Here is a 27,067-nt window from a genome sequence, read left to right on the forward strand (position 1 = left end):
TCAGCATGGCCTCCAGACACAGTACAGGTCACAGATGTCAGCATGGCCTCCAGACACAGTACAGGCCACAGACATCAGCATGGCCTCTGGCAGCAAGTATCAATATGGCTGGTGGTGGCAGCATACACCATGGAGGTCTTTCCAGGAGACCTAAGGAGACTTAATCCAGAAAATGAACCATTCTTCATCTTAGATATCTTGTTGTGTGGATGGGGCAAAGCAGGCCGGTGGTGGCCTGAGCCTCCAGCTGTCAGTTACATAGTCCTTTGTCCACCGTGCTCCCACACCTGCTGCTGCCACCGCATCCCTAGTTCCATGTCTCTCTTCTGAGCGTGCTGCTCCATCCTTCGTCTATCTGTTCTTCCAGTTCCACAAACCACTGTTTAAAGCATCTTCCCATGAAACCCGCCTTTTAAAAGTTGTTCCGGAGATACTGTGCCCTCTGCAGGCTCACCCTCCATTGCCGCGTCTCTCCTCAAGGTCTCCATGGGTCTCTCAGGCTCCTCGGAGCATCCCGCAGCCCTGCGGGGGCTGCCAATGCCTCCATCTTTGTATAGTCTCTTTTATTCTTTTCTAAACAGCCGCTCACTGTTAAAATTTTCCCTTCGCTGCTTTAATGACATCCCATAAATTTTGAAATGCTGTGTTTTTATTTTCATTTGATTCAAAGGACTTTTAAATTTCTTTTTGATTTCTTCTTTGACCTCCAAATTACGTAGAAGTGCATTATAAGTGTAAAACCATTTGAGAAATTTCCAGAAGGATTTGTTATTTATTACTGATTTAATTCCATGCTGCCAGAGGATGGATTTTCTGCCTTGAATGCTAACTTAACTGGAACTTGCTTTCTGGTCCAGAATGCGAGTCTCTCTCCCACACACCCTGGATGCTGCTGGAGGGGACACACCGCTGCTGAGACATGCCCTACAGATGTCTGTTATCACAGTCTTTCCCTTCCATCCTACATTCCCAGATTTCTTTTCCAGAGAAAATGGCCATGAGCACTAACTTTGAACCTTTCCAGAAATTTCTATGCAAACATGGACTTCAAGCTACATTTCCATTTAAGAAAATCCTGGGGACACATTTCATGCCTTGTTTTGCTTTTTTTCCACGTGGGTGAGGTAAGACACAGTCTCCCTCTGTGGTTCAGCCTGGCCTGGAATTCAGTATGTAACTCAGGTCAGACGTGAACTCATGGCAATCCTCCTGCTTCAGTCTCCTGAGTGCTGAGATCTCAGGAGTGAGTGAGACACCCTGCCTGGGTTTTCACATGTGGCTCTTTTACTTGTGTCTACCTATCAGAGCAGTCCAAAGAGGGCCACTTAGCCAGACATCCCTACATCTTTTTCAGAGCTGTGTAGTATGCCTCTGGCGGATGCATCCCCTTTTACCTAACTTGGGTTCTAATGCTCTGATATTAATTGCAATAAGGATTCTTTTTCTTAGGTGTTTATATTTATGTGAGAGTTGTCTTTAGGATAAATTCCTAGTTGTAGAATAGTTGGGTTAAAGGGAGCATGCATTTCTAAGTTCGTTAGGTGTCATCTGATTACACAGAAAAACCTGAACTCTCTTCTTGAGAGTTTAGCCTTCTCTCACTGGCTAAGGGAGGTAGTTTAATAAGTTAAAAAACAACCTTCCAACTTCTTCCGGGTAATTTGTAGCACATTAAGCAATGGAAAGGAGTTCTTGAGCAATGACCTGTGGTGCCTGCTCTCTTGGGTCTGCACAGATGTTCATGCCTGTCAGTGCGTCTTCCAATGTGGCTGGGTGGGGAGGGAGGAGTCAGAGACCTTCCTGGCAAGGCCGAAAGCCAGTGGAATCTGTCACTCAGACTACTGGAGTACCTGGGGAACACCAGGCATCCTAGACAAAAATAAAGGTGGAGTTTGGTGGAACACACTAAATATCTCTGTGTGTACATATGTATGTGCATGAGTATATATATGTGTGCAAGTTCATATACATGTCTGTGCACATGTGTGTACACGTATGTGTGCCCACAGGCTAAACGCTCTTCCTGTGCAACAGACACTGGGGAGAAAGAGGCTAGGGACCTCAGCTGGAGGTGACAGTCATTGATGCCATCAGACTAAACACTTTAAGATTTATTTATTCTTTGTGCATGCGTGTTTGGTGGTATGTGTATCTGTGCATCACGTGTGTGCCTGGTGCCTTCGGAGGTCAGAAGAGGGACATCAGATCCCCTGGGACTAGAGTTACTAACAACTGTGACCCACAGTTTGCATAGTGGGAACCAAACCTAGGTCTTCTGGAAGAGCAGCCAGTGCTCTTAACCACTCCAGCCCTGGGATGCTATTACATTTTATATGAGCTTGTGAGACACAGTAAAAGCCATCCCAAGCACCTATTACTTATTTATTATTTATACCTGAGGCCATGTATTTAGTATTGCTGGGGCCAAGGGATAAGCGAGGAATGGGCCCTATGAAGGGACACTTGAGACACGAGTCCCGTGTTTGCTCCTGATAGGGTTCAGATCCTCAGGAAGGGCACCACTCAATGAGTCATGTCCACCTTTGAGTTCTGGATCCACTGGCCCATGTTCCCGCCGGTAGCTCCTCTCCGTCTTGATTTCCCATCAACCCCTTTGCTTCTCTCCTTTGTTGAAACCAGTGCACAGAGGCTACATTCAGAGAAGCAGGATGCCAAAGACAGTCCGAGATCAGGGAGGGGAGCTTACTGGATCCATGTTCTTCCTCCAAAAAAAATGATTTTGAAGTTGCTAAGTGAGAAGGGACTGTGTATTCAGTAGATATTCTGGGGCGAGACTACAAAGATTAAAGTCAGTCAAGCCCCACACTCCTGCCAAAGCGGACTTTGGGATGCTTCTCCAGGTGTCTCCATTTGTCTTTGGGACAGGGATGAAGAGCTCCTCAGGGAGGGGAAAGGAACGCAGATCTGGACCCACAACCACAACAAGAGCCCAGGAAGAGAGGTCTCCCCACTGCTTCTTTCCCACCCCTTAACTAGCGAGGAACAGCTAGAAATGAATGTCCACATGACATTGGGCTGCCAAGCTCCCACCAACCCTGAGAAGACCAGGAGACTCAGAAAAGAGGCAAAATAAGGCTGAATGGGGAAGCAGGAGCATGGGAAATTCAAGGTCATCACTGGCTACCTACTGATGTAGGTAGGATAGCCTGTTCTACATGAGACCCTATCTCAAATAAAACAAAACAACAAAAGAACAAGACTCTAGGCTGGTTGCACCTGTGACCCCAGCACCTGTGAGACACCTGGTTTGCAGAATAGTTTAGCAACTGGGACTTTCTCCTGCCCTGAGCTACACACAAAGCAAGCTGTCACTCCACCTCAAAGCCCCTAGTAACTCCCTAGCAACCCCTCAGTGACTCTCTTTTGTGGCCCTACACATCCTGGAACTGGGGGCAGTGGGCTGCTCCAATCTGGACTGGTTTTAGATGTACACACAATGAGGCAAACTGTCCTCTGAGTGACCTTTTTGGTGAAAATCTTCTATTTACCATCTTATGCCTATGCATGACTGGGCATGCATATGATTAGGCCAGATGCATCATGGGAAAGGATATCTGCAGCAAACCAACGTTTATGTAATCCAGGCCTGTCAGTCACAACAGAAAATCACCCACACTCTGCCCCTGGCAACCATCTCCTCCTCCTCCTCCCGACCCACAAAAGGAAACCCCAGAGGTAACCAGGGCTCTTGAGCAACCTTGCTGGGGCCCACCAGTCCCCCGCCGCTTCCACTCTGGGCTTTTGCTTTGCCCCTGAATAAAACCCCCGTGGCTTGCTATTTGCATGCACTTTATGAATTCTATGAAGAAAGACACAAGAATCTGGAGACACCTGGTCCAGGCAGCAACCTCTTGGAACAGTTGGGAAGCCGCTGCAGGAGGATAGCAAGTTTGAAACCAGCCTGTGGCTGTGTAGCTCTCAGCTGAGGTGGGACCCAGATCGGGGGTAAGGGTGTCTCCTCTGCTTTTTGGCTCTGGGGTTCTGGGTTTCCTTGGCCACCCCTCTTTCTCTTGCTCTGTTGGCTCTGGTAGGGCTGACCAAACTCTATCTAGATCCAGCTATGGGCTAAGACCCAGACCCATACCTTCTGTTCTGGCATTGTACCTAAGCCACAGAGACTGGCTGCCGGACCGACATGGGACTCAGCTGGCCAATGAGTGTACTCTAGGGCTCTAGCAGAAGTGTCTAGAAGGGAGAGGCTTTCCTTTTTGGTGGTGTAGCCAGCAGGATGAAGTCCTGAGATCGGAGGCCAAGACTCAACAATTTGTCAGAACCCCTGAAGTTATGCTGACCCCTGACCCTGTAGTTACACCTGCCTAACAAGAGTTTTTTTCTTTTTTTCCAATCTTCTGGAGCCTAAGTCCTGTGCAATCAGGGGTTCCCTAAAACTGTGGTGTCTTGGTGTCTCAGAGATGAGTGTACCTCAGGGCTGTATAAAAGTTCTGGAAAGCTGAGAGTCACGGCAGCCAAACCTCCTCTGAGAGAACAGACACCAGAGGACCCCTGGGTAAGTCCCAGGCAGATTTTCTTATTTCATATGTGTGTGTGTGTGCAGTGCCTGCAGAGTTCAGAAGATGGTGTTAGACCTCCTGGGGCTGGGATTACAGGCAGTCGTGAGCCACCCCAGGTGGGTGCCGAGAACAAACCCAACCCTCTGCAAGAACAGCTGAGCCAGTGGTTTAGCTCCCCCAGCCCCTATGAGTCCTGCCCGCTGCGTGTTCTAGAAAGCATCTCAATTGTACATGGCCAGTGAGTAGCTAGCTTGGCACAGAAGACGAAGCTCTGTGGGCCTGGGTTCGAGTCCCAGCACCACGGTTACTAGCCAGTGACTTGTTATTCAGATCTATACCGCTCTGTGTGGAAGCTGGTGGGACTGAGAAGCTCCTTTCTTGTGAGGATCATGGCAATCTACTCTGATTTGGAAATGTATCCATGTGACTGTTTGATTCTGGTCTATAAAGATCAAATGGACACTGTCCCACTGAGATGGCTCAGGGGCTAAAAGCACTTGCTGTTCTTACAGAGATGCTGGGGTCAGTTCCCAGCACACACATGGAATCACAAGCAGCTGTAGCTCCAGTTTCATGCTGGCAAGACACACATCCTTGTAAAAAATAAAAATAAATCAATCTTTAAAAAAACATCTCCAGAGTCCTTTATTTATAGTTGTTCAAACTAAAGAGTGTCTGGAAACCAGCAGGTGCTTAATAAATGCACGTTACCAAGGGTGGTGACAACAGAAAACTATCCAAGCGTGTGCTTCTTTTGGACCACAGCTCACAAATCTCCTTCACACGGGAGCTCAGCCCACGGGCACAGATGAGAGCAAAGTTAAGTGGACTTACCGGCCAATGATTCAGAAGTCTGGTTGGGGACACTGTGAGGAGCCTCCTGGAGGACGTAGGTGGACGTGGAGAGGGGAGAGGCACAGAGGCTGCTGGCGGGGACGTAGGGAGGGTTGTAGGATGGGCTGAAATACTGAGGGTACTGATTCTGTGGGAAGCCAGGGTAGGAGGGGTAATCCTGGCAAGAGAAAAACAGACAGGGGTTGGGTGAGGAGATGCCGGGCTTGGCAGGCCAGGCTTTCTCTTCAGAGTAAACACCCACCATCCAGACCATTGCCATTTGGTTTTCCCATAAACGGAATCTGACCCAAGAGCCAGGGGCAAGTAGGGAAGGCTGAAAGGAGAGGAGACTCAAGGGTAGGAGAGACGAAGCCAGAGTGAAAACAGGTGGCCCTGTGTTAGCTGTCACAGGAGTGGACAGAATGACTTGATTGGGAAGGCGGAGGTGGTGGGAATCCCCACTCACGCTTACTTCTCCCAAGGGGTAAGAGCGGTGATATGAACACACTAAGTCTAGCCATCTCTTGAGCAGCTCCTGGGGTTGGAGGTGGGGCTGGGGGATGGAGAGCAAAGCTCCCTGATACTTCTGCCTGCCCTACACACAGAGGAAATCCCAAGTTTAAGGATTTGAGTGTTTGAAGATGGGGGCGGCCTGAAGAACAGGAGTGTGGCCTCGACAGTCTCTTGGCCAATGCTGTGTCTCCAGCATGAGAAGGGCCTAGCATTCACAGTAACATCGAAGACCTTGTGGGAACAGGAAGAGAGCACAGACCTGGGGGTGGGACACATTTCAGGAAAAAGTTGCAAGTGCAGCATCCCCTATAATATCGAGGGTCCAGAACAATCCTCACTAGGAAATGCCAGTCAGGCTGCATGAAGTTCAACAGGGTGGTTCCCCCAGTCCCAGGAGCACCCATTGCTGTTTCAAACACTCAGCTCATGGTCCTTATCATCTCTACCATCATTATCATTATCATTATCACCATCATCACCATCACTACCATCTCCCCTACCATGATCACCATCACTACCACCACCACTATCTCCATCACCATCATTACCATCTCCTCCACCACCATCACCATCTCCATCACATCACCGTAATTATCACCACCACCATGATTACCATCAGCACCATCATCCCATCACTCATCATAACCACCACCAACATCACCATCTCCGTTATTGTAATTACCACTGCCACCATGATCCCCATGAGCTCCATGACCATGATAGTGATCACCAACAGCCAGTGATTTATCTACAAGGCACTCATAGAAAGTTCTATGCCATAGGCCCCAGTTCATATCCACTAACTCAGAATTTCTGGGGTCTTAACTGGTGACAGGGTCTTAGAGTGAAACAGACAGATACCTAGACTTAAGAATCACTCTTGGCACTTTCGTGTGTTAGAAACACATGGGCCTTTGGTTTTGAAAGAATTTCAGATTTACAGGAAGTTTATATAAGAGGGTCCTTTAGCAAGTCACCCCCAAAGTCCTGGAGATCAGATCCAGGGCCTCAAGCATGCTGGCAGAGCTACACACTCTCCTCCCAGTAGGCCAATTCTTTTCTTTTCTTTCTTTGATTTATTATACATATTATATAATAAATTATATATATAGCCAAAAGGGGGGGCACCAGATCTCATTACAGATGGCTGTGAGCCACCATGTGGTTGCTGGGAATTGAACTCAGGACCTATGGAAGAGCAGACAATGCTCTTAACCTCTGAGCCAACTCTCTGAACTCCCTTTCTTTTTGAAATGATTCATTTACTCTTATTTTGTGTGTATTGATGTTTTGCCTACATTCATGTTTGTGTGTCTGTGTGAGGGCTTTGGATCCCCTGGAACTGGAGTTACAGACCACTGTAAGCTGCCATGTGGGTGCTGGGAATCAAACCAGCATCCTCTGAAAGGGTAGCCAGTGCTCTTAACCACTGAGCAATCTCTCCAGCCCCTGTAGGCTAATTCTTTAAGAAAAATGTATATGGGTATATGCCACATGCATGCTGGAGCTCATGGAGACCAGAAGAAGGTGCCAGGTTCCCTCGAGCTGTAGTTATAGGCAGTGGTGAGCCACCTGAGGTGGGTCCTGAGAACCAGACTCCGGTCTTCTGCCATCTCTCCAGATCCCATATAACTTTTTCTTTGGCTGTCTGAGACAAGGTCTCATGTAGCTCAGGTTGGCTGAGGATGACCTTTGAACACCTGGTCCTCATGCCTCACCCTCCTGATTGCTGAATTACAGGTGTGCACCCCCACATCCAGCTCTTTTCTAGACTAATTCTTAGCTGGTTCTAGGGAAACCATCCCGTCCACGAAGCAATGCTGAAGCCCCTCGTCCCCACTGGATGCAGAGGGATCAGGATGTGCTGTCCCCTTGAGAGGCTCATGGTCCAGAGAAAGCACACACTGCACTCAGAGCCCACATTCAAGAGCTCCTAGATGCTTTGGGCTCAGGTAAGAGCAGACCTGACATCTTGGGGATCTTGCCATTTTATTTCTGGTGGTTTTTTTTGCACAGTCTTGCCTCCCCAAACCCAGGCAGGGCTGAGAGGCCACATTTTTGGTGGGGCCTGTGTATGTGAGGTGGTGCACCTTGAGCTAAGGGGACCATTAAGAGAAAGAACCGAGAAGAGAACTGGCAGCGCCATGTCTACCTGGTGCACGCTCCCAAATCCGGTCGTGTTGGTCAATCCGTTGGTGCCTTGGTAGAGCCCTGTGGTGCCTGCAGGAGGACAGGACAGGTTAGGACCCCATCAGGGAGGGCTTGGGGGAGGAGTAGCAAAAGATGTGCTTCTCAGGCTTGGGTGGGGGGCAGGACTCGTGAACTGGAGCCGAGTCTCCCTGGCCTCGGTGTCTTTAGTAAACAAGAAAAAGAACGCATTCTGAGGGGTTAAGGAGAACAGGAAAGGTGACCCTGCACACAGCCGTGTCAGCCCTGCTTACTGTGGTTACTAAAACGCTGTTCTATGTGTTTATTCTAGGGCATAGTGTCAGGCTTGGTGGTAAGTGCTTTTACCTGTGAGCTATCTTGCTGATCTTGGTAACTCTTTGTTTGTTTGTTTGTTTGTTTTGCTTTGTTTTCGAGACAGGTTTTCTCTGTATAATCCTAGCTGTTCTGAAACTCAATTTGTAGATCAGGCTGGCCTCGAATTCATAGAGATCCACCTGTCTCTACCTCCCAAGTGCTGGAATTATGTTCAGTCCCAAACTATTTTTTTCTAAACTGTGGTAAAAATGATGGAACATAATACCACTTTATCCGGTTTAAAGTGCACAGCAAGGGGCATTAAATACATTTGTGTATCACCATCTCTGTGGAGAAGGGCAGACTGAGGACTCTGACTTGTGCAGGGTCACAGAGCTGACAGGCTGTGCTCCTGGGAGAATCTTTATTCATTCACAAGTTCAAGCAAACGGATCCTGCAGTGTAGCAGACGATGCCCTGCAGTGTAACACAGGTCTCACTGGGGCCAGCAGAGGCCAGAGCGGCACCACATGCTCCAAGCTCTTTCACCAAGAAGCTGCCAGCCCGGATATCTACATCCAGAGACCCTGTCCTTCAGGCACGCAGGGGAAAAAGGCATCCACAAGCCATGGAGAACCCCAGATTTGTTCTAGAAGTTCTACCCCAAGAACCAGAATGGGGGGGGTGTGGATGGTCGAAAGGAAGGGACGATTAGTGACAAAAGGAAGAGATTCAAAACTTGGCTGGATGAGGTGACTTCCAATGGCTTCTCCCAGGTTCTGATAGCCACGAGCACATGGTGGGTCCTTTGTCAATCTGTTACCTGCTGTTAGCACACAGCGGGTCCTTTGTCAATCTGTTACCTGCTGTTAACACACAGTAGGTCCTTTGTCAATCTGTTACTTGCTGTTAGCAACTGCTTTCCAAATGGGTTTCCTAACTGTGTGAAATGTGCACCTCCCAAGCCAAGTATGTCAAATAGACTCTCAGCACATCTCGGATCAATACTAGTTTCTAGTGTGAAACTGTTTTACTTCAGTGTGTTTTTTACTTCTGTCTTTCTATTTCTATAAGGAAATGCTGGAGGCAGGTTAACTCTGTATAGAAGAGAGGTTGGAGTAAAATCTTGAGGCTAGAGTGGAAGATCAGGCCACCAGATGATGAGGAAGGTGCTTTTGACAGCTGCCATCATGGTTGAGTGTGTGTGTGTGTGTGTGTGTGTGTGTGTGTGTGAAAGATGGTATCACTGGGCAGAGAACTGTATGACCCATGCTTGCTCTTCTGATTCTCCTGTAGCTAGTTAATCTGGGGATCCCATAAGAACCACCTTCTGAGTTCTCATGACCTAGGACCTCCCAGCATCAGCACCATGAGGAGCAACATGGGAGTCCTTTGGGGACAAACTACATCCAGGCCACAGGGACACACGTTCCTGTTTGTACAGGGCGCACACAGGTACTCGGGTAACAGGTGTCAGGTCTGTGAGGTCTGGTGTGTGCCATTCGTTTCCCAGGTTTCACATGCCATCAAATGGTTCTGACCTCTTCACTGCTGAGAGCATCATCTATGCCCTGGCAGTGGCCTGGTCCTCTGCTGTGTGTGTCCTCACATTGGTCCTAACTGCCCAGGAGGAGACAGATGGGAGGCCCCTAACAAGGCTGCCATGTGCATCTTCACACTCATCTCCTATGGGCCCTGAACGTCTTGAAGGCGACCAGGGAGAGCTGCCTGGTGTAAGGGTTCTTGCCTTACACTGCACCTGCTCCCCCGCCCTGCCCCCAGCATTCAGTATGGAACTCTGGCCAATTTTTGATGATCTGATAAGAGTGTCATGATTCATGCTTCTCCTGCTGCTGGGGACTCTGAGTGTCCCTTCTTGGGCCTGTTGCCCTCTGGCTTTCTTCTTTTTAATGTGATGGCGACGGTTTCTATGGAAACTCCTCTCTTTTTCAGGGCTGAACCCAGCTTCCCCTTAACCCCAGCCCTTCAGGGCCCTTTAATGACTGACATAAATAGTGTAAGATAAATAAGGCTGGAACAACACTGGGGCCACCACGGAGGGCTGCAGATGCCCCCTCTGGGCTGGCTGTCACACACAGGGGACCTGTGTGGCCCTGCCACAGTTCTGCATGGCAGGCTGGGAAGTGGCTAGGCAGGGCTCACCCCTGCCAGCTGCTGAGCCAGCTGCTGACCACTCGGCACTGGTCACTTCTTGCTGTAGTTCTTTGGCACCACTTTAAAGTGATGTGACTGTCACCTACGAACGGGACACCTGTGCTGGGCTTTGTGAAGACAGGCTTGTGGACTAACTTTGGGCAGAACCCCTCATCAATGCTGCCCAATCCCTTTTCCTAACGCAGAGGGGTCTGCTGGCCAGGTCCACACCAGTGTCCTCCATGTTCAGGAGCCATGGTCTGCCTGAGGGGGAATTAAAATATAAAGGAAGATGGCCAGCAAGATGGTTTAGATTGGAAGGGTGATGGCTGCCAAGTTGAGAACCTGAGTTTGATCCTCAGACCCACATGGTGGAAAAAGAAAACTGACTCCTACAAATTGTCCTCTGACCTCCACAGGTGTGGTGGCACATGCACACAAATAAATGTAGAATAAATTTAAAAACGCAAAGACTGAAAACCTTCTAGCCTGAGTGACAGGTATCTGGAATGTATCCAGAGGCACTAGGGACAGAACTGGGTGGAAGGGAATGTTGGGCTGATGGAAAGGACATCAGGTTGTTAGGAGGAGCCCCAGAAACATCACCTATCCTGGGTCCTAGATACAGACTACAGCCCAGAAAGCCATAGACTTTCTTAGGCCATTTTCTGCGTTCGTATGGGTGCTCACAAGTTTCTATTTTAGGGTTGCTAAAGATGCTTTGTGTTTTCCAAATACACAGTCAGCCTTGGGAGGTTCACACACATATCTCAGGATACTCCTACCAGGGAGCTAAATGACATTACATTAAAAAAGCAGGTCTTTGTAAAAGATCTTGACAGAGAGCTTTTACAAACAGCAGGTAGTAGGGTTTGTTTACATCTACAGAATGTAAGACGCTGATTCTCCCATATTATAATGTAAGACTTTAAGACAATCCTAAAGCCATTTTTGACAATTCTGAATCCTCTCAGGCTCTGTGCCATAGTGCTTCCCCTCCTCCCCTGGGAACCAAGGACCTAACAGCTACACTCGCACGTACTCAGTTCCTGAACAATTACCCATATACATATGCTTTGGTTCGGTCCCCTGGGAAACGGGGTCAAAATGACCTCTTACCTCATCTGATCTGGCAACAGCTCTCCAGTCAATTATTGGTAATAGCCCTTTCGAATAAGCCAATCAGAATAGTCAAAGAACAACCCCCCCTTGCTTCTGTGGCCCCTTTAAAAGTAGACTGTACCCGCTATTCGAGGTCCCTCGGCTTCCCGAATGCTGGGGGACCCTGTCATGACAGAATTAATAAAATCCTCATGCTTTTGCATCAGCTGTGGTGTGTGAAGTGGGGGCAACTCCTCCTTGGTGTTTGGACGCTAGAGTCCAACAATAATGGCCTCTAGCGTGCCTTTTCTGAGCCTGAAATTTTGTTCTCCATAGCCAGTGCATTCCAAATATAAGTACCCAGTGTCCTAAAATTCATGGCTAAAGAACAGCCTTTGCAAGTATGCTGCCAGGTAAGTATGAGCCCTAAAACCAGGCTAGTGTTCCCCAGAGTGGTAGAGAAATATACAGGGATCCTGATAGGAATCCAACATGGCAGCAGGGTGGGGTGGGGGAGTGGGGCAGGGAGCAGCAGAGTAGTTTTCCAGGTGGAACCCTCTTACAACTTGCTACATGCTTCCGGCCTCCAGAACCACACAGAAATGATCTGGGGTCAGCCCAAGCCTCTTAGATGACAACACTTGCTTCCGTGACCTGGGAAAGTACCGGGGATGCTGTCTTCAGATCCTCCAGCCCTGCCTGCCTCCTTGGAGGCTCAGATATGGCCCTCCTGATCCAGGCTCTGGCCCCACTGCTTCTCTTGACCTCTCACCTCCTTAGTTCTGGCCATGCTGGCTCTGCCACTCCTCCGCCCTCAAGTACATGCCACCTTTCCAGGGGCTGTTCCTTGTCTGGAATGCCCTTCCCTGAACCTCCCCATGAGACTCACCTGGTGCCCTTTGCCTTTTGCTCAAATCCCTTCCCAACCAGGCCATCTCTGGCCCCACTAGCCTCTCAGCCCTCCCCCATCTCTGTTTTTCTGTGACCCTTTTGGCCTCTGAGACACTACTTTTATTAAATAAATATATTTTAAAAAGTAGACTGCAGGCCGGGTGGTGGCAGCGCACTCCTTTAATCCCAGCACTCAGGAGGCAGAGGCAGGCGGATCTCCGTGAGAGGGCAGGGCAGTGCTGATCTGTTTGGTCACAGCTGCAGTGGCTGCTATGGCTCAGTACTTGATGGGTGACAACTGTGGTCATCAGAGAGTAACCCCCACCCTACCCATCCCCATCCTACACTACCAGTCCTTGTTGCTGAAGCCTGTGACTGCATGGGTTACGTAGCAACGGGAACTAAGGTTGAAGATGGCATGGAAGTTGTCAGCTGACCTTCATTGAGGCAGTTCTGGATTATCTGGGTGGGCTTCATGGGGCCACAAGGGCCTTTAAAGTGGCAGAAGAGCTAGAGACATAGCTCATAGGGGAACACAGTAACTTGAAGCAAGCCAGGCTTACCCTGCTGATGTGTTATGCAGAGAGGGGACCCAAGACTAGGGTCGGAGTCCCGTAGCCCACAGCCAGCAATCATCTGAGGCGAAGCACCCAGGGAAACACTATTACATTGAGCTGAGCTCTGGCCTATGTTTGATCCCTGTCTCTCTGGGTCCTCAGTGATGAGGGAGACCATCTGTCACCTGCATCGCACAGTGTGGAAACTGAGGCCCTGGGAATGGGGGCTGCTACTCCTGAGACTTACTAAGAACAGAGCCGGAGAGAAGTTGGGTAGCCTCAGAGGCTCCATATTGAACCCCCAAATTTGCTTACCTGGGTATCATGAGATCCTGGATGCAAAACTATAGAATTCTCTAGAAAGGAATTACTACCGAACTATTGATTCCCGTCTGAGCTGAGTGCTACAGAGGGGTGTCATGGGTGAAACCACACAACTGTGTTGACCAAAACACCTTCCTACAGTGTGACCCTACTGGAAAAGGTTATTCCAGATTCTTCTGTCAAAAAGCATCCCTTGGGCCGGGTGGTGGTGGTGCACACCTTTAATCCCAGCATTCAGGAGGGGAGGTGGAAATAGAGGCAGGTGGATCTCTTTGAGTTCAAGGCCAGCTTGGTCTACAGAGTGAGTTCAAAGACAGCCAAGGCTACGCGGAGAAACCCTGTCTCCAAAAACAAAAACAGAAGCAAACAAAAAGCACCGGTTGGGCTGAGAAGATGGCTCAGTTAGTAAGTACAAACTGTGTAAATAGGACCCGAGTTCAATTCCCCAGACCTGCATTAAGAGAAAGGAAGGAAGGAAGGAAGGAAGGAAGGAAGGAAGGAAGGAAGGAAAGAAGGAAGGCGGGTATGGAGGTCACTGTTTACGATTCCAACACTTAGTGAGGGAGTGTAAGCCAGATGGATCCCTGCGGCTCACTGAACAGCCAATCTACACTAATCTGTGATGCCAGACCAGTTAGAATCCCTGTCTCTAAGGAGGTACACAGCATTTCTTGGGATGAGGTTGTCCTCTGACCAATGTGCCTGTGTGTCTCCAGTCAGGGTTGGCTGTGTTCATTTCGTACTAAACTGGCCACTGATGGGTGGTGGCATGATCAAAGTGGTGACAGAGAAATGTTAAATAAATGCCTAGTATCAGGGCATACCGTGAATTATGGTGGCTCGGGGCTGACATTAGAGAGGAGGACAGAGGAGCACACTGCAGGGACGTTTATTATGAATTTTTCCCCAGGGGAGGAGTGGTGGCGGCTAGAAGGGGCTGGTTTTAAAACAATAAAGTCAATTTGCTATGGTCTGCTTGGATGTTTTGAGATCTTTGAAAGAGATACTGTGTGGCCTCTGGAAGGGTTGGCTGGGACCCACTCTATTTATCCTGTAGGGAGGGCGCCCTGACCTTCGATGGCTACCGCGGCCTCTTGGCCTGAACTTGCCAGGTCAGGACAGCAGGGCTACTGCTGCCTGAGACCGAGACGAATGACAGCCAGCTGCTGCTGGCCTGGGCAGCCTCTGAAGCCCCTCTCGCCTGGGTGGTTTCAATTTCTGCTTAGCCTGGGCGTCTCAGGGGCACAGTTCCAGGACTCTTTGCCTGTCGCTGCTCAGCAAGAGAACACCAGAGGAGGATGTTGGGGGTTGGCTTGTGTCCCCCGAGAAGACAGATTCACATCCTAACCCTGGTACCCATGAACGTGATCTCATTTGGAAGATGCTATGAAGTTAAAGGAGGCCATGGGGACTAGGGTGTGCTGTAAGAACAGGAAAACTTGGGTGCTGACCCCCAGGAAGGGTGTTTGGGGTAACAGATGAGCTGGCATGAAATGTCTGCATGGTCAAAGGCACTGGGAGTTACCAGAGACCAGGGCCAGACAGGGACAAACGGAGACACCTCCACCATAGATGCCTGGCTGGTGGAGAACAGAGGTGTAAACTCACACTGTTTTAGCCACACCGCAATCCTTCTCTATGGTAAATACAGTGGCCAATGGATGGACACCGTTCTTCCAGTTCCCATGAGGACAGGACCGTGGGGCCAAGGATGACCCAGGCTCTGAATGGCAAAACCTGGTCCCTGGAGAACTGAGTCACACTGTGTGGAGGATGGCTTTCTCCCAGCCCCTACCTCAGGTCTGTGAAGGGAAGACACAACCAGATCCCCAAGTCCCCACTTCATATGTCCCCAGGACCCTCACAATGTCACCATATTCTCAAATCTATACCATTTCATCTTACTTCACATTTCTTCCTGTCAATGTCAAAGGGACCCACACTTCCGTAAAGCCCTATCATTATAAAGCTATAACATTGTCACGGTGTTTACACACAGACGAAGGAGAAAACTCCACCTCGACACTGCAGCATCAGGACCATTTGTCCTCAGTATTACACAGAAAAAGGAGAAACACAAGCAAAACAAATGCTTTCAGTCCTAGCTAAATCAGGTGCCTGCTGAAGTCCCCATACCTGGGGTTTGTCTGTTTTGTTAAAAACAAATACTTGCTGGAATTTAGCAGACGTTGAAGACATACTAGCTCCCCTCAGGGATTTCCAGCCTTACTTTCTGACTGAGTCAGAAAGGATCAGGAGAGACTAGACAGGGCCTGGCTTCCTCACCTTGGGAACTCGTGATGTTCAGTTGTCACCTTTGCCTTCCATGCAAATGGATCAGGCAGGCAGTGATAGAGAAGCATCTCTGGGCATCGGTTAGGACAGGGAGTGGTGACCTACAGTAACAAGATCCCCAGGTATCAGTTAGGACAGGGGATGGTGAGCTACAGTAACAAACATCCCCAGGAATCAGTTAGAACAGGGAGTGATGAGCTACAGTAACAAGCATCCCCAGGGATCAGTTAGGACAGGGGGTGGTGAGCTACAGTAACAAACGTCCCCAGGGATCAGTTAGGACAGGGGATGGTGACCTCTAGTAACAAACATCCCCAGGGATCAGTTAAGACGGGGTGGTGGGCTACAGTAACAAACATCCCCAGGAATCAGTTAGTACAGGGGGTGGTGAGCTACAGTAACAAATGTCCCCAGGGATCAGTTAGGATGGGGGTGGTGAGCTACAGTAACAAACATCCCTTGAGTCTAGGTTGCTATTCATGACATTCATGGACTCATTACTCATACTCTCTGTCCATTGGGGGATATCAGAGGGCTCTGTTCTTTTGTATAACTAGTAGACATTTACCAAGAGACTGTCCCCTGGCTTGAACACGGTCAGAGGGGAGAAAGGGTTCCATTCTAGTCCTTGAATGCTCTGACCTGGAGTCACCTCGTTAACGCCACCCTAACTTCACCGCCACACTGGCCAACTGCCTATCCCTTACACATGGCGCATGTGAGAGGCCAGGAACGCACACCTGCCTCTGGGTCATTGGGTATGACTCACTGTTGGGGGCAGCACTGGTGGCAGCCACGGCTGCTTTCCAGACCTGACTGACATACTGTAGGCATTGGGAGCTGGCACACTCAGGTTTGGCACCTGTTTGTATAGATAAAATTTTATTTGGCACCCAGCCAGGCCCTGTTTTTGTGTGGTCCAGGCAGAGATGAGCTGTCTCGGTGTCTTTTAGAGCCTGAGATGTTTCCTAACAGGACTTTAGTAGAAAGGGCTTACAGATATCCGCTCGGGGAGACTACGGTAGTTCGAGAAGTGCACTGCGGGGGCCCTGCTATCTTCAGGAGGCCTCTGCCCCTTTTGCTTGGTCTTCTGTTCCCTGCCCCAAGGATCATAAGTACTCCCAGCACCTGAGTCCTCAGTCACAGCCAGAGAGAACTCATAAAAAGAAAATGAGGTCACAGAATTAGCTCCCTGCTGGTGCTCACAGGTAGCATGCAAGGCTGCCGGAATTTCAGAGCTTCAAACTTATTCCCTGTTTGTAGAGTTCATTGAGGTAAGGGCTACTGTCCTTGCTGAAGGAGCAGAGGCATGGGAAGATTCCAAAGCGCATGCACACACATGCACACGCACGCGTGATCTAGCACCTCCATTTCACACTCAAACATTCCAGCACTTCCCAGTGGGAAGGTGTGTTCTCTTGATCTGCTCTACGCTGGGCTTGTACCAGAATCTGGATCCTGTTGCCTCTTTCAGAGCCTGCCTAGACCCCTGGCCCATCTGTTCTAACATGTAGCACTGCGTCTCTGAGGGCTTAGCAGCCTGGCAGGTCACCTGACACTGAGTGTGAACAGCTGGAGCTTCAGTGAAGCAGATTCCAGGCTCCTGGGGCTGCAGGACAGGCCCCTCCCCTGACGCCGAGGTGGGGCACCCTCCGGGTTTTCTCATTCTTGTCCCTGTCTTGGTCACAGGGGTGTGTCACAAGCAGCCAGTGTGGACACAGACTGCAGCTCCAGCAGCCGCGTCTCTGTGGTTGTGGCTTTCGGGTTTTGCAGACCTTCTAAATGACTAGACCAAAACAAACCAAAAATCAGAGACCGTGGGCTTCAGAGGAGGTTAAAAGATATAGCTGATGTAGAAACTGACACATCAGTGGGACGCCATGGTGAGGGGATGCTGGGAAATTGGCACATGCCAACAGTGACAACCACAGCTTCAGCTGAGCGAGCACTGGCTTCATCCCAGGATTGTCCTCAGCTCCAGTCTGCACCACCTGCGCCCAGTCCACAGCCGAGGCTGTGGTGGACCAGTTCCTCAGAGAAGATCATACATACATACAGCCTGAGAGGTGGGATCGGCCTGAAGGTGTATGTCAGCAAGCAACAGGACTGGGGTGCCTTATGAGGTCTCTCTCTCTGTTCAGTACCCAGAAGCTAGACCAGAGACCAAGACCGTCTTGGGAACAGGCCGTAGATGACCTCCAATACATGCTACCCAATGGCAAAGATAGAAAGGAGACACTCAGCAAGACAGCATGTTTATACACACACACACACACACACACACACACACACACACACACACAGACAGTAAGTTCTAGAAAGGGTCATACTGATAACACTTACACAATTTAAAATAAATATCTGAGCAACTCCACACAGTATGAAAAACCAGGTAGATCTGGGTGGGCAGAATCAGGTCACCTGCATGGGGCACATGGGCCTATCACACAGGACATGGACATTTGAGAGCTGGGGACTGGCTGTGGGTTTCTCAGCTTAGTGAGAAGCTCTGTCTGGGGTGTAGGTGGCAGCAGGCTCATGGCCTGAGCTCTTAGCAACAGCTAAAATGGATTTGTCCCAAGGGATCATTGTGCATCCCAGGGCCTGGCTCAGCCCTGACCATGGACAGTTTCTGGGTGGAGAGAAAGTCCATAGCCTGCTGTCTTCTGTCTGTTTCTCAGTAGTAGTTCCCTAGGCTGCTGGGGGCTTTGTCTCCCATTCCTGGCTGCTGCTGCGCCTTGTGGATTCTGTTGGATTCCTGAGCAGAAGGCTATCTGCCTGACTCTGAGCTTTCTGCTTGTCCTGGATAGACACACCAGAGTGGAACCTGTGGCTTCTGTTGGTCCCTCCTATCCCTCCACTCCCAGAGCTAATGTGGACAGGAAAGGGACTCTTCTGTCATCTCTCAACAGACTCTAGGTACAGACCTTAGAGTAGGCTCAGCTCTCATTTCTTTGGAACATCTGAAATAAAAATGGTAATAGGTTGGAGAGATGGCTCAGCAGTTAAGAGAACTTGCTGCTTTTTCAGAGGACTTAGGCTGCCAGCATCCACATGAGGGTTCAAAACTACCTGTAACTCCACCTCCGGAAAATCCAATGCCCTCTTCTGGCCTCTTTTGGTATTGTACTCATAAAACACACACACACACACACACACACACACACACTCACACACACGCATGCACGTGTGCATGCGCTCACATACATACAAACATACACAAAACACACTGTCCCCTCACTCCACAGTGCATGGGATTGCTTCACCTGGTCTCTGAAATGCAAACTAGGTCACCTCTGTCTTACAACTCTGATGACTTCCTGATGATCCAGCTGCCCACCAGGTTCTGCCAGGCCTAGCCTCACCTATCCTGTGACTGGGCCCTGTCCCTTGGTCCTCTCAGTCTCTGGACTCCTCCATGATTTGCTGTCCCCTCTTGGGCAAGCCCCTTCCTCTCGCTGCTGTGCTCCCTGGAGCGAGCATCACAGCTGGAAGGGCTCCAGTCACCTACTAGCTTCCCTGCTATTGCACTCTGAACCCTGTTCCCCCAGTTTGTATATAAGGCCCTGACCTCCAGGGTGACTGTATTTGGCAAGGGGGCCTGTAGGGAGGGACTGAGGTCATCAGAAGTCACAAGCATCACCAGGCCATAACCTGTGTCCTTATAAGAAAGTGAGAGGTCTTTCTCCAAGCCTATACAGAGGAAAGACCATGTAGCTGCCTGGCACAGAGGTGGCTGACCCAAACCTGGAGAGCCTTAGCAGCCACCAAATATGTGTCACCTCGAGACTTCTGATGATGAGCAAGCAAAGTTCTCTTGTTTAAGCCACCAGCCTGTGGCACTGAGAGACTGGGTGAACAGTCAATGTCCCCTTTCTGGGCCATGAAATCCATACAGCCTTGGCTACCATCTCAGAGCTGCATAGCACACACCCCATCCACTGCCTGGAATGGAGCCTGCACTTGGGAATGTTTGCTGAATGAATGGCTGATGGTTTTCCCTGCATCCTGCCCATCTCTCCTCATGCCTGTGGGCTGCCACTTGGCAGTGAGTGATGCGGAGGCAGAACAGGACCCTGCAGGAGTGTTTGGAAGGCACTCTGATTGGCAATGTTATTTTGGGAGGCTTCACAACCTTCAGGAGTGGGGTCTAGCTGGAGGAAGGGACAGGTCATCCCTAGAGCCTGGCTCCGGCCTGACTTTCTGACTCATGGCCCTCCATGATGTGAACGGTCTCCACTGCATACTCCCACTGCCATGAACCTGGGTTCCCTCATGTGCCTTCCCCACCACGATGAGCTGAGACTATGAGTCTAAACCACATCTCCCCTTCCCTAATTGTTTCTGTCAGGTGTGATCACAGCCACACTGCTGGTAACAGCTGTGTTGCCTAGGAGCCTAGACTGCTGTCCTGCTTTGGTGTCCTGCGTGGTGCATGGGACTGTTTCATAGAGTGTCAAAAGTGTATCTTCTAACTTTATTCTAAAAATTATTATACTAAGAGCATTTTAATTGGCTTAGGATTTTTGACTAGAAAATATGCATAGGCAGGAGCTGAACAGATGGCTACTTGGTAACGTGCTTTTCACACAAGCAGGGAGACTCGAGTTCAATCCTCACAACCCACATAAAAAGCTGGATGTGTGGCACACTCTAGTAATCCCAGCCCTGGGGGATGAGACCAGACGATGCCTTGGGCTTGCTGGTCAGCTAGTCTACCTAAATCAAAAAACCTCAGGCCAACAGGAGACCCTGTTTCAAAACAAATGAAACAAACAAAAGCAAACAAAAACCAAGGTAGAGACAACTGCCACGGAAGGACGGGAGAGGTGGACCTCTGGTCTCCACGCGGATGCTCAGGCATTTCACACACAGACTGCATACGTCGCTTAAATGGCGTATGAATTTCACTTCAAAATCACAAAGGACTTCTAAAATGTTTGTCACAGGGCATTGGATGTGATGGATAAGGGCCATCAGTATCTAGCGTTCCAGGCGACTCTCCACTGGCACCTGTGACCTGTGCTTTTCTGTTCTCTACCCAGCATTGGGAGCAATTCCATTACCACCCACAGGGACAATGAGCCTCTGTGTTCACCTGCTTTCTACAACACAAGCAGGTCTGTGGTGGCACCTCAGGCCTCAGTCCTGCCACTCTGCCTTAAAGACCCCTCTAAAAAGGGCAGAAGAGGGTTATAGTATCTCTCAGGGACAGCAGTAGAAACTGTTCCCACCACTCTGCTCTTCCTCTTACTGTGGCCTGCCTCGGAAACCCATCATCTGGGTAAGTCAGGCTGTCACAGTAAGAAACCATAGATGGAGTGGCTTCTCTCTGTAGCCTGGAGGTTGGGAACGGCAAGGTCAGGAGGTCCAGGGGCCTGGTGAGGAGGCTCTGCTGTCTACAATCCCTGTCTCCAAATATCCTCACCCAGCTGTTCCACAGAGAGCACTGTGGTAGGTGAGAGAACATGAGACCTCTTCTCGAAAGTACACCTGTCTCATCCCTAAAGCTCCAACTCAGTGGTCTCCTCCTAGTATACATGCCCCCCCGCCCCCGCAGGGCCTATCTCCAGATACCTCCCCATAGGGTGATCCCTTTAACACAGATGTGTGGAAGGACACCGTTCAGCTCATAGCAAGTACAATGACCTGCTCACTGGGCTGAGAGCTGGCTTCTCTACTGCCCTTAGAAGCTGGGTGTGCTTGTGCTGGGGAGGGGCTGAGTGGAGAAAGTGCTCACTGCACAGGGACCTGCATGGGTTCCGGAACCACAGGGATAGGAGGCTTAGGCAAGAGAATCTCAATAAACTCAAGGGCTAGGCCCAGCATGCAGTGATTAACAAGACACTGTGTCTCCAGCAAGGTGACAGCTAGGATGGAGATCAGAGGTTGTCCAGACTTCCACATGCATGCACTTATTCTCACACACAGAAACACATACACAGATCATACTTACAAAGACATGCACACAAAAGATAGAAGAGGAGGAAGAGGAGGAGGAGGGAACAGCAGCTGGGCCTGGAGTCACAGGATTGTAATTCTAGCTGTTTGAGAGGCTGAGGCAGGAGGATCATGAATTTAAGGGCCTTAATGAGATCTTGTCTCTAAATAAAAATTTGGTTTTAATAAAAGGCTGCAGGTAGAGGCTAGAGGCAGAGCCCATGCTTAGATGTATGAGGCCCGGGGTTCAACTCCCAGTGCCGCAGACAAGAACCCACCTCTCTCAGCGTTGGTCTGCCCAACTAATCATGACACCATGATAAATTAAAACTAAACAGGAGTGAAAAGCCACTTTCTCCATCACCCTGGCCACATTTCAAGTACCCAGTAGCCCTGGGGCTAGTGACCACTGTAGTGGGACCCCAGGCAAACCTTTCACCCTGCCCCTGTCATTCTTGGTGGCTTTGGGGTTTGCAACCAACCAAATTCTGCATATAATCAGAGAGGCCCCAGTCCCTTGACCTCTATATGTCCTGAATGTGGAAGACTAGCCGGATACAGGACAGAGGGCTGGCCAACCTATGAAGGTGGCCGCCAGGGGGAGAGGGGGCTGAGATCAGAGTGACATGTGCTGGGACCTCAGAGCTTTGTGGTCAGCAGAGTTGCTGACTCACACCCGGAACCTGACCTTGGGCCAGTGCAGCTGGGCTGCCAAGCCTGGCTCCTGACCTGCCTGACCAAGGGAGATCAGGCTGACTTCACCTGCTCAGAACTGGCTGGGCCAGGGCAGTCTAACGCTGTCAGCACTAAAGTAAAACAGAGCCTTGTTCACTTGGCCAGGATGGGGGACATTGCCATGGCCACCTGCCATTAAGGTTTTCCAGGGCAGGCTTTCCCGTCTGCCTGTATCCCCAGGTACCTTTGGTTTGTGCTTAGCCATTTCTATTTCTGCTTCAAGGTCTTGTGGTTCTTAAGAAAATATGGACCCAGATTACAAAATGAGACAGGGAGGCCCCCCTTGTGCCTATCTGTCTACCTCCCAAGGGCTTCCCAAGATAGCACTAAAGGAAGCTGCCAACACCCAACAAAACAAAGGCAGCCTGAACTTAGACATGGTTGCTAGGCTGGGGACATGGCCCAGCCATGTTAAACAACTTTCCGTACAAGTCCGAAGGCCTGAGCTGGATCCCAGTAGGCCCCTCTCAGGAAAAAGGCTGTAGTTGTAGCACTGGAGGTGGAGACAGGGGGATGTCTAAGACCCACTGGTCAGCCAGACTACCCAAACTGGCAAGTTACACACTCAGTGAGGGAGTCTGTCTCAAAAAACAAGGCGGAGAGCAAGAGAAGAAGACACTTAAGGTTGACCTCTGGTCTCCAAGCAGGCTTACGTGTGTACATGCCCCCATTCCCACAAGTGTGCATGCATATATGAGTATACCCGCGCACAAGCGCACACACACACAGGTGGAAACATCTCAGATGATGAGATAGTGGCGAGGGTGCATCATGACAACAAGGGCAAAGGGCTCAAGGACCAGCATGAGTAAGGTTCCTCAGAACAGTGTGTGTGCCCAGGCAGACAGAGGAAGAGTCCAGTGCCTTTAACAGCAACCACACGCGCGAAGCCGGCAGCATCCATGATGGAAAAGAATCACAAACGACCCCTCCCCGTGGGACTTCCACTCCTGGCCATGGCTGATGCTCAGGAAGCATTTGTACTCTGACCGACAGAATGTTAAGTGTCCATTTCCCCAGGCGCTGGGCATCAGGCCATCAGGGCAGTGACCCTAGCTAGACCTGAAACAAACGGCAAACGCCCTCTTCAGGATGGGCACCTGGGTGGAGCTGGACCTGCAGGAAGTGTTGTGACTCGGATATGTAGGATGGGTACCCGAGAGAAACAGCTGGCTGAGAGCTGGGGGGCGAGGCAGCAGTCTGCAGGTTATTTCTCCTCAGATGCTACTTTTAGGGGAGGCTCATGTGTATGAGGAAACTACCCGGGTGAAGAGGAAGAAACAGCTTCCAGAACTTTCCTTGAGTAGAACTGAACCGAGAGAGAGAGAAAGAGAGAGAGAGAGAGAGAGAGAGAGAGAGAGAGAGAGGAGAGAAAGAGAGAGAAAGAGAGAGAGAGAGAGAGAAAGAGAGAGAGTACACCCTTCACAAGCATTTGGTGGAATGTCCTGGAAGGTTGCCCTCAGTGGGTGCAAAAGCACTGGCCTCAAATTCACTATGCATAGCTCAAGCTGATCTTCAACTTTTGATGCTCCTGCCTCCACTTCCCAAGTGCTAGGGTGACAGGTGTGAGCCACCACTTTCAGTTTATGTGAAGCTGAGGATGGAGCCCAGGGCATCCAAGGCAAGCATTCCTCGGCCACACGGTCTATGGCCTTTAAATCAGGGTTTCTCCCGGAGAGAGACCTGGAGCTCACCAGGAAGGCTGGGCTGGCCGGCCAGGGGGAATCCAGAGATCCACCTGTCTCTGATTCCTCAGTGCTGTATTTTAATGTGGGTTCTGGGGGAATCGAACTCAGGTCCTCGTGTTTGTGAGGCAATCACTGTATCAACTGAGCCATCTCCCCAGTCCAGAAGGAGTTCTTTGAAGAAATACTAGCAGAAACAAAACTATGAACCCATAGACCAAGGAAGCTCAGTGAACTCCAGGCACACGAGTCAAGAAGGGAGCCATGGGATGGCACGTGAAGACAAAGCAAGCCCGCAATAAAGAGAGAAGCCAGCGCAAAGGAACTTGGTCACCTGGAGGATGCTTTTCCCTATGACTGTTGTCATGGTAACAGGATCTAACACACTGCTGACAGTGCTTATATCTGCATAAGAAGTTCTGTGTGGGTTCTCAGGCACTCGACAAGGTTTGGACGCAGGGTGGGTGCAGGGTCTTAGTGGAAGAAAAATGTTTATAGATGTCTGAATGTTTAATCTGCTCTCAAAATTAATATGAAAGAGGGGTGACTTCTAATGGATCTTTTATTCTCCTCATTACAAAAGAATCTACTAGAGGGAATGATGTCTTTCTTGTTATTCCTCCCATGTGAGGAATTGACCTAAGACCTCTGTGTGATGGTCAAGAGCTCTGCCACTGGGCTACAGCCCCAGTGGATGGAACGTCTTTATAGGTCACTGTACACACCGGGGAGTCATTGGTAGAGATTGCACAGCTATGTCAATGTCCTGACCTAAACATTCCCAAAGGGTAAAGCTGATGGCATGTGGATTATATCTCAGCAAGAAATAAATGAATTAAAACAAACAAACCTGATAAGAACAAATAGTCAGAATGGTAGCCATGGAGAACAGCACCACGTATGCTGGCCAGGATGTGGGGGAGGAAGAGCCTTTGTTCACCATGGGGAATGTAACCCAGCGAGCCTGCTACAGACATCAGTATGTGAGAAGCTGGGAGATGAAGGGGAGACACACTTGCCACACTGTTACAGTGCCTCAGTTTACCAATCTGTAGAGTGGTGGGATGGTTCTATTTCTGCCATGTACATTTATGAAAGGGACCCTGGCTTCTCACGGCAGAATGCTGCTAGAAGATAGCCCATGGATAGCCTCAGGCTCCACTCAGCCATTCTGGTCTTTTGCTCCTTTTTCTTTCCCTCTCTTTCTCTCTCCCCACAGAATTAAGTCCCACAATCTTCTGAAATATACAAGTCATTTGAGAGTTTATTCCTTCTCTGGCGCAACTCGGGGCCGATATATTGACATGGGCCTGGGATGTGAGTGCAGTGTGTTTGTGTTTGAAAAGGGGGAGGCCTGGCTCTCCTGATAGCTGTCAGTACCAGGGTTGGAGCGAGCAGGAGGTCCAGTCACACCCTCCACACATGGTGGCCATGAGAACCATGGGAAAATGGCAAGCGCCATTCCCACGGTAGGCAGGAAATGAGCGGAGGGTGTGTGTGATGTGTGAAGGGCTCCTGGGGACTGAGGTGGGGTGGGGTCCAAGACTGAGTCTGTCCTCTGCTGAAAGTCACTTTCTAACTGGATCTGTGAGCGCAGAGAGGCAGGATGCTGCGGAGCTGTGTGCCTCAACTGGAGAAGGCTGGGTTTCCATCTTGCTGCCTGGGTCATATGACCTCACTTGACAGTCTTACATTGCCCTGGGCTCTCTGCCTTTGTCACAGGGCAATTATGTCCACCCAGAGGATGGGCATATTGATTCCTGATCTTCTGGTCATGTCCATCATGCCACTCTGAGTTTCTTCACACTCTTGACCTTGACCTGTAACTGTTTCCTGCCACCCTGAGCTTCTTTCACACTCTTGACCACGACCTGTAACTGTTTCCTGATGAATGGATTCCTGTCTAGCTCTCTCCTGAGGGAACCATCCTTGTCCACTGCTGCCTCCTCACCCCATGCCAGGCATAAAGCTAGCATTCAGTTATGGAACATGAATGGGCGAGCGAATGGCGAGGCACCTCGACAGGGTCAGGCACATAATACACAGCTGGGCTGAGAGTGGATGATGCCCCCTTTCAGCCTCATCAGCAATAGAAGTCCCAATCAGCAAGTGTGGTTTCTAGCTGCAGAAACCTAATGCAAGCGCAAGTTCCCATCCTTGGAGAACCTTTATTGCCAAGAACGGTCCCCTTCCTCACTGGCTTTTGGTGTAGGAGGTCCTTCTGTATTTGTGTTGCTTTCATTGGTTGAATAAAGAAACTGCCTTGGCCTTTTGATAGGGAAGAGCTTAGGTAGGCATGGAAAGGAGAACTGAATTCTGGGAGGAAGAAGGCAGTGTGGCAGACGCCATGATTCTCCTGCCAGAGACAGACGCTGGTTAGACTCATGGTGGTAAGCCACAGTCAAGTGGCGATACACATTAATGGAAATGGGTTAATTCAAGATGTGAGAGTTGGCCAAGAAGATGCTAGAGATAGTGGGCCAGGCAGTAATTTAATTAATACAATTTCTGTGTGCTTATTTTGGGGGTTAAGCTAGCCAGGTGGCGTGATGTGGCCCGCCCCTCCTCCTACAGGCTTTGAGAGATGGATCCAGAAGCTGTCACTCTCCAGTGGGACTCAGAAAGGTCACTGGCAGGATAACAGAGACAATAGCCGGAGCAGGGGAGAAAGTACCGGAATGAATGTTCCCAGAGGCACAGCCTCTATTCCCCTTCTCTGTGCATCAGGCCCAAGAGCTACCTGGGGCACCAAGAAGAGAAGGGGCCCTGGAAGGGTCAGAGAGGGGGAGGTGAGTCCAGGGAGCCCAGGAGATCCTTTCCTTCAGTCATGTGGGGCTGCAGGAACACCTCCTGGGCACCTGGAACTGGAGCCCATTTTCCTGAGTGCCTCTTATCCCATGGACAGCCTTTCTCTGAGTCTTAGCAATGGCCTTGCTTGATGCATCACAATGCAAGCCAACATGGTTGCACAGACCACAGGTTCCTGCTCCCTCCCTGAGGCTCCCTTTTCAGGGACCCTCTCAGTCTGTCCCAGGGTCACCAT

The 27,067-nt window shown here is 50.0% G+C and overlaps 1 protein-coding gene across 2 annotated transcripts in view; it reads right to left on the reverse strand.

Annotated features, from left to right (window-relative positions):
* Eya2 (EYA transcriptional coactivator and phosphatase 2) overlaps positions 1-27,067 on the reverse strand; it is a 154,634-nt gene that overhangs the window by 49,543 nt on the left and 78,024 nt on the right. For both annotated transcript variants that reach the window (XM_005362877.3, XM_026787031.1), the window contains 2 exons: positions 8,032-8,099; positions 5,367-5,544 (listed from right to left, as the gene is read on the reverse strand). In XM_005362877.3, coding sequence (XP_005362934.1) covers positions 5,367-5,544; positions 8,032-8,099 — 246 coding nt within the window. The remainder of the gene's footprint in view (positions 1-5,366; positions 5,545-8,031; positions 8,100-27,067) is intronic.

This window comes from Microtus ochrogaster, linkage group LG8 (assembly GCF_000317375.1).
Source record: "Microtus ochrogaster isolate Prairie Vole_2 linkage group LG8, MicOch1.0, whole genome shotgun sequence".
Taxonomy (NCBI): Eukaryota; Metazoa; Chordata; class Mammalia; order Rodentia; family Cricetidae; genus Microtus; species Microtus ochrogaster.